General features: G+C 42.3%; 1 protein-coding gene across 1 annotated transcript; it reads left to right on the forward strand.

The window, feature by feature from the left end:
• The first annotated feature begins 2,697 nt into the window (after positions 1–2,697).
• Positions 2,698–10,794, forward strand: LMOD2 (leiomodin 2). Its single transcript, XM_001502348.7, has 3 exons — positions 2,698–3,211; positions 8,454–9,806; positions 10,322–10,794. Exons 1-3 carry the CDS (start codon positions 2,939–2,941, stop codon positions 10,346–10,348), a joined length of 1,653 nt encoding a protein of 550 aa, XP_001502398.3. The 5' UTR covers positions 2,698–2,938; the 3' UTR covers positions 10,349–10,794.
• The last annotated feature ends 789 nt before the right edge of the window (positions 10,795–11,583 follow it).

Below are 11,583 nucleotides of genomic sequence, written 5' to 3' on the forward strand. Positions count from 1 at the left end.
TTTCTTGTTTATTTAGATATTGTTTGTCTCCCCCAACTAGAATGTAAGTTCCATGAAGGGAGGGACTTTGCTGGTTTTCTTCTCTGCTCTAACTCTAGCACCTAAATTATAGTCTGGCACATAGGGTGTGTTTAATAAATTATCTAATAAAAATAATATGAAAATGTTAGAGAAAAATTACAAACACGAGAGAGGAGAAAGTAAAACAAACTTCCATTAATTTATACCCTCAGATTCACACAGTGGTCAACATATCCTATGTGCCCGCTTCAGCAATACGTAATTCCTGAGGAAAGGAGCTTGTGCTATCACTTGCATGTACTTTCTTCTCATCTGTTTTTTTCCCAAAGAACACACAGGTTTTTATATAATTGTAATCATTGTTCATCATTTTACGTAAATGTCATTATACAGTTGAATAACTCACCTTATTCACCAGATTTGGCTAGAATGACTTGAAGTCATTTCCAAAACTCAAACCAATTTTCCCATAAAAAGATGTGTTACCACTGAGGCTACACAAAGATATATGCTAGAGGCCATAAAAAAACCAATGAACTCATCATTTCTAATTTCATAATCATCTCTCTTATTGTTGAGTGAAATGAATCATAGTTATTTTTGGAGGTAGAATACCATAATGAGTTAAGATCATAACAGTTAGCCAAAACATTCTTGCAAAAGAAAAAAGTTGGAGGACTTACAATTCCTGATTTCAATAGGTACTACAAACCTATAGTAATTAAGACCATGTGATCTTGGCATAAGAAAATAGACACATAGACCCATAGAACACAACTGACTGTCCAGAAGTAACATTTATGGCCAATTAATTTTCCACAAAGGCATCAACACAATTCAATAGGGTAAAGCAGGGTCTTTTCCAAAAAAAATATGCTAAGACAATTGGACATGTTCCTGTAAAAACATGAAATTAGACCCTGATCTTACACATGTGCAAATATTAAGTCAAAAGGGTAATAGACCTAAACATAAATCCTAAAACTATAAAACTCTTAGAAGAAGACACAGGAGCAGTTCTCTCCGATCTTGGGTTAAGAAAAGATTTCTTAGTTATGTTATTAAAAGTTCATTCAATAGGAGGAAAAATTGACAAATAGGACTTCATCAAAATCAAAAGCATTTGCTCTTCAAAAGACACCAATAGACAATCTACAGAATGGGAGAAAATATCTGCAAATTATATATTGCATCCAGAATATATAAAATCCAGAATATATAAAGAACTCTTGAAACCCAATAATAAGACAACCCAATTTAAAAATGAGTATAAGATCGAATAGTTATTTTACCAAAGTAGGTACAAGGTGGCTAATAAATACATGAAATGATGCTCAACATCATTACTTATTAAAGGAATGAAAATTAAAACTACAATGAGATCTCATTTCACATCTACTGAAATGGCTATAATCAGAAAGACAAGCAACAACAAATTAGGATGCGGAGAAACTGGAACTCTCATCGTTGCTGATAGGAGTGTAAATAGGTGTTGCCATTTTGGAAAATAATTTGGCAGTTTCTTGAAAAGGTCAATGTCAACTTACCATATAACTGAGCAATTCCACTACTAAATATCCACCCAAAAGAAATGGAAATATATGGCTACACCAAGACTTTCATGTAAATATTCATAGAAGCATTGTTTATAATAACCCAAACCTGGAAACAACCCAAATATTCACCCACTGCTGAACATATAAACAAAATATCGTATATTATACATGTATTGATAAAACGTATTTTTACACACACTTGAACAGATATTTATTTATCTGTATGCTAAGATGAAGACTTGTAAACCATGTATATATTTTACCACAGTCATAAGAATATGGGTATACACATAATTTCAAATTAGCATATCTTCAGTTTTTGGCCCAGATACAAATCTAGATTCAAATTCTAGCTCCACCACTTCTTAGCTCTGTAGCTCTGGGCTAGTTACTTAATCTTGCTGAGTTGATACTAGTAAAATCAGGGTAATTATATATACCTTACAGGATTGTAGAATTAAAGGGGATAAAATATATAAAGTGCTTAACACTAGCCCAGCACAGGGTCAGTTCTTAATAAATCATACCCAGTATTATTATTTGTCTCTTTTGAGTTTCATTTACAAACGCAGTTGTTGCCTAACACTCTTGGTTGAGAAGAAGGAAGCCATTTTGTGCAGTGGAGAAAGCCACTTCTGCTCTTCTAGCCGTCTGACTTCAAATTTTTCCATTAATCTCTCAGATGCTCAGTTGCCGAAATCTGTAAAGGAGAATAATGTTAGATATCTCACAGGATGTGTTATGATTAAGAAAATTATATTAAAGTGCTTTGTGAGCTGCAAAATACAATAAACGTATAAAGCGCCATATTATTATAGCCTTCTGTTCCCATGAATGCCACCCACAATTTGTTTTTAGGAGAACCTGAATAACTACTCATAGAGCGATGTGTAGTCATTTTTCAACCTCTAGGATTATAATGAAAGAATCTTTTCATGGCCCTGGTGGCAGCGAGTCATTTTCAAAATAAATTTTATTCTCCTGTTGTTTAAATACAAAGTAAGAACTGGGTTACTCTCGATGTGAAACACACTCTGCCTGCCCTCATGAGCTATCAGTCTCAGCTAAATATGTCCCTGGCCAGTGTGTTAATAATCCCCACTGGTTCCGAGACCTCCTTCTACCAGCGAGGTGACATTCTTTGTGTTCAAATGTCCAGCTGACGTCTGCTGCTTAAAACAGCCCATGCTTTCACCCCTCTCTGCATTGTCACAGTCCTGCCTCTCCGCTCTTAAAAGGCTATCGCAGCCACTCCTAGCACCAGTTGCTGACCAGCCTGCCCACCTGCCTCCCTGACTGCTGCGGGCTGCCTTGAATGCCCGGTTCTTCAAGCTCCTTGTGGGTCTGACAAAACAGGGACCATGTCTACCTTTGGCTACAGGAGAGGACTTAGCAAATATGAATCCATCGATGAGGACGAACTCCTCGCTTCCCTGTCAGCTGAGGAGCTGAAGGAGCTAGAGAGGGAGTTGGAAGACATTGAACCTGATCGCAACCTTCCCGTGGGGCTAAGGCAAAAGAGTCTGACGGAGAAAACCCCCACAGGGACATTCAGCAGGGAGGCGCTGATGGCCTATTGGGAAAAGGAGTCCCAAAAACTCTTGGAGAAGGAGAGGCTGGGGGAGTGTGGAAAGGTAGGCTCTCAGGATTATTTCCTCTCTCCTCCCACCCCCCAACCCCCCACCCCAAACCCAAGAACCTGTTGTCTCTAACTTTTCAGTTCTCATCACTGTTCTTTTTTTATAATCCATTTGTACCTGCTCTGAAAAATTTCTCAAGCTGAAATGGTCCTGTAAATTCTATGGCCACCCAGTGGATCATACATGTAAAATTCTTAGCTGGGGTTCTATGATTGACTAAAGATGAGATCTTCAAGAGGAAAAGAATTCACAAGCAAGGCATGGGTTTACATATTTTGCCAAACATAAGTTTAATTTGAGTTATAAGTTGGGGATGTGGAATAATATCTGTTTCTGACTATATATATATATATATATATATATATATAGAAGTTAAGTAAATTTGTTTTCTTCTATAAAGACAAAAATGGGTACTACTCTGGTTGCTCTGACTGTGATGGTGGCCATAGTAAAAATAATTCTTTTTCACCAATATCCAGAAGTGTAGGGTGGTGGGAAGTATGCGGAGCTGAGAGTCGGGGGGCCTTATTTCTAGTACCTGCTCTATCCCTAAGTTGTTAGACCTTGAACAGATAGTCAGTCACTTCTGCAAGATTCTCTTTCCTATCTGTCCATGTAGGGAGTTGAATCCAGCATTTCTTTTGTGAATCAAGAACCCTTTTGAGATTTGGATAAGTTACAGACTTACTTTAAGAAAATGTGCCTGTGCTTGTGCATGCATATGCAAACTGTTACACAGAATTTCAAATGACAATGCACATCCCGTAACCCACCTGAGGACGCAGGTGAAACACGCCTGCGTAGATGATCTCTAAGATTCCTTCCTACTTTATAAGGGTGATTCTGAGGTCAGGAAATGTGCTTATATTAGAGCTCAGATCTATTAAGCTCTTGGTCTCTGCCGAGTACAAAGTTACTTTGAATTTGCCAAATGAATCATTAACAGCAGAAAATTCAAAAGACTAGGCTCTTGGAGAATAGTCATGGCAGTAAGAATGTTAATTTAGCAAATTCCTGAATCCGTGGAAGAACACAGGTCAGGAGCAACAGTTCAAAGCCCCTGTGCTCCACTGGAGTCATCTAAAATCAGAGCGCCCTGAAGCCAATGGCCAGACTTCCACAGCACTAATCCAGGCGCCCATAGATATCTTGATGACAGGATGTGAGGGTCCCAGGGGTAGCAAGACACGTGTGAGCTTTGTCCATGTCAGTCATCGCAGGAAGGGCCACTGGGATCAGGCCAGGGTCTGCCAAGGCCAAGGTGGCCACCCACACTGAGGGGCTGCAGGAGGAGGTGAGAAAGGAGGACACACATGACGGCCCAGGGTTTGGGCTGGTCAATTCCTCCACAACCGTGATTTTTAGAGGTCTTTTTTTTTCAATGGGGACTGTGTGTCAAAAAACATGATAAAATACATAAAATGTGACATTTTTATTACAGTTCTTAAAAAGAATTTCCTTCATAAAAAGAGTGAAATTGCCTCAGAATATCCAGGACAGACAGCCATTATAGTACTAACCCACAAAGGCATTTTAATGTCATGATGTCTTGAGATCAGTGGGAAACAAAGGGCAAAGCTGGTTGTCAGCTGTTGATGAAACCCACTGGATCCTGCCAAAGGTTTTGCCGATCCCTGCCAATGGCTTATCAGCTCAATGAGAGAGGCCACCGTGTTGAGGAACTTTGATTCCTTTCTCGGCTAGTTAACTTGTCTCCCACTACACTTTCTCTGCTGGCCATCTGTCTCTGAAGTCACAAGGAGTGCTGAGCAGAAGCTTGCCAGTGGAGGGTGTCAATCCATTCCCACCACAGGAAAAGCAGCTGACCAGTGGCGGGGGGTGGGGGGTGGGTGGCGACAGGGACAGCCACATAAGTGAAGAGCAGCGCAGTATGCATCGTGAGGAGGCGGGGGGCGGGGGGGGGGGGGGCGTCGTGCTTCTCAGGCTACTGGCTCTGTAAAGGCTTAAGAAAATCATGTTCAACGTCTGCCGAATGACAGAACACAGGTTCACACAAACTGATGCTGCGTTAGAGCTCCAAGGGGCCTTAGAGACCCAAGGATCCAGCTCCCCTTGCTTGAGCATCTGCTGGGTCTCAGGCCTAGATGTAAATGAGTTTGCTTACATTATTTCATTGACTTCTTACCTTCTGCACACAACAACTGAGACTAGGAGAGATTGAGAAACTCATTTGAAGTTAACAGCTTCTAAGTAGAGCTGAAATTCAAACCAAGCTCTGTTGGCACAAAGACCGTGAGTCTCAAGACACGGGAGCCCAACCATGAGCATTGCCTGGGAACTTCTTAGAACTGCTGCTTCTAGGGCTCCCCCAGACCTGCAGAATGAGGAACTCTGGGAGTGGGGCCCTGCAATCTGTGGGCTCACAAGCCATCCCGGTGATTGCGACACACACTATAGTCTGAGGACCGCTCAACTAAACTGTAGTTTCTCTGAGACCCCCAGAGGATGAGTGATTTGTCTAAAGTCAACCAGCTCTTTAAGAGTAGACCAGAAGCAGAACTGAAAACTGAGCCTCTTGCTTCCTTGTTCATGTAGTGATGCCAAGGAGGTGAGAAGGAGAATTGGTTGGCCACCCCCTTCTTGTCACTTTCTCTGTTCCCTAGGTGCACCAACATCCACCTTCTGCCTATTCCCCTCAGCACCACATGCCTTACTGCCTCCCCTCACCCCTGTTCCCACCAGAATCAGGGTTAACCCGGAGCAGCAGCAGCCCGAGCCCTGGAAGTGTGCAGTCAGTACAAATGCTGGGGTAGTTTCGAAAGTAAAAAAGAACGTTTTTTGCATCCTCCTATCTTCCCTCTCTCGACACCTTTCTCCCTTTTGATGTTCTTCTTTCAGATCTCCCTTTCCTAGAGTGGTAACCATTTCAGACCGTCTGGGACTGTTGAGATTTTAGACCGAACAATCCTGCCTCCTGGGATACCTTTCAGAGTCAGGCAAACCGGGACAGCTGGTCACCTGACCGCACCCAGCCCTGTCGGTCCCACTCTCCGAATCAGTGAGCGAATCATACACGATCCTGTCCTCACTCCTTTGGGAAAAATGACAAGCCTTAAAATAGATACTTTACTGGGGGAAGTAAAACGCCCTGCGTGCACACCTCAAGGATAACTTGAGGGGTGTCAAAGAAGGCTTTCTGGAAGGAGTGTCATTTAGATGTTACATGACAACTCGTTGCTGGATAACAATTTCAGATATTGTCTCCCCAGGTACATTTTGAGAGGAAAACACCTCTTGCAGATAGAGCCTAAAGGTCTTGACAAAACCAAAGAGAGTAAAATTTAATGGTGGCATGAAAGCCAGTATCTCTCGATTTTGAGATGGACCCCTTTCCTCCAAATACTGAAACGGCTAAAAACATACACACATAAACTCACAGGCACACATGGACTAGAATGATATGAAAATATACAAAGGGATTTGAGGTGAGGTGGGGATGGGGAGAAGCCAGCGTACGATTCTTTCTTTCCTTCAGCTGCTGTAACCCACTTACCCCACTGCTGGGCTTATGCGGCCTCCTCTCCCTCCTCATCTCACCAAGAGGCCCGGCTAAAGCCACATTCTTTCTCTTATGTTTTTGGGTTGTGACTTGCAGCCAGCTGCCACCAAACAGGCCCCCCCCCCCCAACACAGATGCACAAACACACAGACACACACACACACACACAGTAGCCCTCTCCCACTTGCTCCTGGAGAAGTGGATAAATTAAGACTGGACAAGCCACCCAGGAGGGGCTGACCACTTCCCCAGGCCATCACTTGCTGCCTGCCACTCTAAACAAGCAGATACCGGAGGCTGTTTTGTGAGAGCAACTGGGCAAATAACTTGGAGCCCAGGGCAGTGTTTCCAAGCTCATTCCACAGCCTCGGGCAGCAGGAGCTCTGTTTCCAAGGTAGAGGGAAGAATCATGCCTTTAGGGACAAAGGAGGGACTCTGGGCTTTACAGAAGACAAAGAGAGGACTAAAAAGATAGCATTGGGGGAAAAATCAGATTCCGTCAGCAATTTCCAGATTGTTTTTTATCAGGAAAGATAGCAAGGAGAAGAGAAAGAAGGGTCACTTGGGCTTCTTGCCACAGAGTCTTGCAAACGGGAAAGACAAAGATAGAATGAAATTGTGTTTGCCTGAAAGCCTTTCATGATTGATACATGCTGAATAATTGAAGACCCTCAGGCTGAGGCGATGGCTTGCTTCAAGATTTTCTACTGTTCTCTGCTGTTCCACCCTACGGTTGGAATCTAGTTAGTGCCAAGGGCGATGATTATCTCTCTCACTTCGTGTCTTCTGCAGTCTGTCTCATTTAACCCTGCACAAGCGTGAGATTTCAAGTCGATTCACTGAAAAAGGTGACGGGACATCTTTCCGCATAGAGCTGGATTTTAGCCTGCTGCTGCCTTGGACAGCAGCCCTGCCTCAAGGCTTCCTTTCCCAGAGCAGGGACAAGGACAGCAGCACCTTGCAGGTGGTGTGAGGTCCCCAAGACCCTGTGCTAGGCTCTACCTCAGAGGTAGATTAAATGTTGGAGGAGCAAATGATGCCCCCGCCTCTGTCTACACTGAGATGGGGGGGGAGGGGCAGAGAGCACTTGGCTCCTGTCACATCTGCTATAGGAGGCAAATCTGGGGAAGAAGTTTTGTACGTTAAAAAAGGGAACCCATTAACACGTTGTTTATTTTTATTTTCATTAATTTGCTTGAGATGGAGAAATAAGGAAGGACAGAGGAGTGATTCCAGAAGGGAAGGTTGAATTTGTTAAATTGTAAGCAGCCTAGGAGTCAAATAGTTCCGAATAGGTAGTTAAGAGAATAAAAAATTTATCAAGGGTTTTCCAAAGCTGAAGTTCCAACATATTTGTTCAATTGGCAAAACGATCACAAATTTTTATTCAAGAAATCTAATTCTGCATATTTATTTTGCAGAAAATAAAAGAAATGTTTATAGAAAAAGCTGTTGAACTTTAAGCAATGAAATGTTAACCTTGGTCACCTGAGCTAGAGAGCTCAAAAGCAGGTTAACTTTTTCCTTATATACTTTTCTATTACTTGCTATGTGTTATTTTTCTTTATTTATTGAATATAATTAACATATAACAGTATTCATTTTAGATGTACCACATAAACATTTGATACATGTATTGCAAAACTGTGTTACTTTTGTAAATGAAAAAATTGTGCTTAAAAAGGACAAACATAATGATGATAACATGCTCTTTAGGTTGCAGAAGAGGACAAAGAGGAGAGTGAGGAAGAGCTGATCTTTACTGAAAGTAACAGTGAGGTTTCTGAGGAAGTGTACACTGCAGAGGAGGAAGACCAGGAGGAGGAGGAAGAGGAAGAGGAGGAAGACGACAGCGAGGAAGAGGAAAGAACGACTGAAAACAAGAAAGGTATCAATGGAACTGTAAATTATGATAGCGTCAATTCTGACAACTCTAGGCCAAAGACATTTAAAAGTCAAATAGAAAACATAACTTTGAGCAGTGACCACAGCAGAAGAAACACAGAGTCGCCGGCTGCTATTCACCCTTGCGGAAACCCTACGGTGATCGAGGATGCTTTGGAAAAAATTAAAAACAACGACCCTGACACCACAGAAGTCAATTTGAACAATATCGAGAACATCACCTCACAGACCCTTACCCGCTTCGCTGAGGCCCTCAAGGACAACGCGGTGGTGAAGACCTTCAGTCTGGCCAACACACACGCCGATGACAGCGCGGCCATGGCCATTGCCGAAATGCTCAAGGTCAACAAGCACATCACCAGCGTCAACATCGAGTCCAACTTCATCACGGGCAAGGGGATCCTGGCCATCATGAGAGCTCTGCAGCACAACACCGTGCTCACGGAGCTGCGCTTCCACAACCAGAGGCATATCATGGGCAGCCAGGTGGAGATGGAGATCGTCAAGCTGCTGAGGGAAAACACCACACTGCTGAGGCTGGGCTACCATTTTGAGCTTCCAGGACCAAGAATGAGCATGACGAGCCTCTTGACGAGAAATATGGATAAACAGAGGCAGAAGCGGATGCAGGAGCAAAAACAGCAAGAGGGATGTGATGGAGGATCCAACCTTAGGACCAAAGTCTGGCAAAGAGGAACGCCTGGCTCTTCACCTTACGCATCTCCCAGGCACTCTCCTTGGTCATCTCCCAAACTTCCCAAGAAAGTCCAAACTGTGAGGAGCCGTCCTCAGTCTCCTGTAGTCCCACCTGCTCCCCCACCCCCTCCTCCTCCCCCGCCGCCTCCTCCTCCCCAAAGGCTGCCACCTCCTCCTCCACCTCCACCTCCTCCACTCCCAGAGAAAAAGCTTATCACCAGAAACATTGCAGAAGTCATCAAACAACAGGAGAGTGCCCAGCGGGCATTACAAAATGGACAGAAAAAGAAAAAAGGCAAAAAGGGTAAGAAACAGCCCAACAATATCCTAAAGGAAATAAAAAATTCCCTGAGGTCAGTGCAAGAAAAGAAAACGGAAGACAGTTCCCGACCTTCGACCCCACAGAGATCAGCTCATGAGAATCTCATGGAAGCCATTCGGGGAAGCAGCATAAAACAGCTAAGGCGGGTAAGTAACCCAAGAGCAGACAGCCAGGCACAGATTTAGTAAAGGGGTCGGCCTTCATTGCAAAGCGGTATCAAGGTTGACTCCCAAAATACATATAAATATTTTAAATATTTTAGTATGCAAGACAAGCATACTGAGTTTGGGACCTCAGGAGCATGTCACCAGAGAGCACATTTCCATTCGAGAGGTGTGCCTGGGCCACCTTCTCAGCCTCTCTGTCTTTATAGGGCCAAGTTCACTTTAAGACACTCCAACATATAAAAACCCTAATTTCCTTAATAGGAAAGGCAGGGAGTATAATCTACATTCCAAAAAAGATTCATCACTTGTCAAAAATTTTACCACCGAGTTGCAAGTGATTTAAAACCTAATTTATAATAAAAAACTTGAATACCACGCAGCATTAATCTATATGAGTTCTTCTCAGAGAATACTGCTAGACACATACCCTACAGATACATTTGACTTTATCATTTGTGTTGTTTTTATTGAAAGAAAATGCCCTATTTTTGTAGGTGGAAGTTCCAGAAGCCCTGCGATAAAAACATGACCTTTAGAAGAGGATGCAGAATTATTCAGTGGTATCAAATAAAATGCCTTGTGAGATGTGTCTAAGTACCTTCTTCAATTTGAAATGTTCTCTGACTATAAAAATAGCCTCACCTATTAATTCCAAAGAGAATTTTAAGAAACAATCAGCATGTTTCTTCTGTAAATATGAAAATAAACTTCTTTTTTATGTCATGAGATTTGTATTGGCAAGAAGCAGTTTATTTAAAGATGCTCTTATATCCCTGGATGTGTTGGTAACACTGAGCTGTAACGAGTTAATGAAATGGGCTGTTATTTTTGTAATCCCAATAAATTTGGATTGAAGTTTTTTGTGTTTTTTTTAAAACAAACTAATATTTTTTTGTGAGTTGATATTCACATCTGTTAGGTGTGTATGTAATATGGCTATTAAAAATATTACATTCTTACACCAAAAGGGCTTGAGTCCTTAACATTTGCCTTTCTTTGTTTTCTCATATCCGAGAAAATCTGATTGGAACTCTTTTGAAAGGTCTGGAATCAAGAACTTTCTTAAAAGTCTTTTTGGTAGATAAAACCCATGAAAAGACCCCGAAGTGGCCATTATAATCTTGAATGCATGGATGTTAGACCCAGGATGTCAGCTGACACTCCCACATTCCCATAAGGCCGAAAGGTACCCAGAAGTAATTCAATCTTTTATAATTAAAATCAAGTATTTCTGGAAGAATAAACATTGAAAGTTAGAAAATACCTTGGTTGAGAGGAGATAAGTGCTAGAGGAATGCCTGGAAGACAGGCCCCCTGAGTTCAGAGCTATCTTGTGGCTGAGGCTAACAGTTCACCATTCAAGTCTCCTTTGGAACTCTCTGCGGATGAGCCTTAGTTCAGTGAGTCTCAGCCTTCTTGTGCCCTACACAATCCTAGTGATGTCAAAATGCACCACACCCCCTCAGAGACAAGTGCACTTGTGTTTGCAATCCCCACCAATCATTCAAACCAGCCCCTCTCACTCAAGAAAGATCTAAATTCAGATAAGAGAAAGACACATCAGAGATTACTTCATTCCACTCCAGTGCTCCACTCCAATTTATGAAAGCTAAAAATCTCTTCTAAAGTCCTTTGTATTAACTATGATTAGCAACATTTCCTTTGTGCCCTACAGGGTATAACAGTCGTCTTGGTAAGCTCTCTGGGCCACCCATTCAATAATTGTTTGCTTCACATACAAAGCTTTGGATTATCT

Source organism: Equus caballus, chromosome 4 (assembly GCF_041296265.1).
Source record: "Equus caballus isolate H_3958 breed thoroughbred chromosome 4, TB-T2T, whole genome shotgun sequence".
NCBI lineage: Eukaryota > Metazoa > Chordata > Mammalia > Perissodactyla > Equidae > Equus > Equus caballus.

Excerpts from the sequence above, each read along its gene's own strand:
- LMOD2 (XM_001502348.7), top strand. The coding sequence starts at position 2,939 with ATGTCTACCTTTGGCTACAGGAGAGGACTTAGCAAATATGAATCCATC. Across the intron at positions 3,212-8,453 it reads GGCTGGGGGAGTGTGGAAAG|GTTGCAGAAGAGGACAAAGA; the intron begins GTAGGCTCTCAG and ends CATGCTCTTTAG. Across the intron at positions 9,807-10,321 it reads GCATAAAACAGCTAAGGCGG|GTGGAAGTTCCAGAAGCCCT; the intron begins GTAAGTAACCCA and ends CTATTTTTGTAG.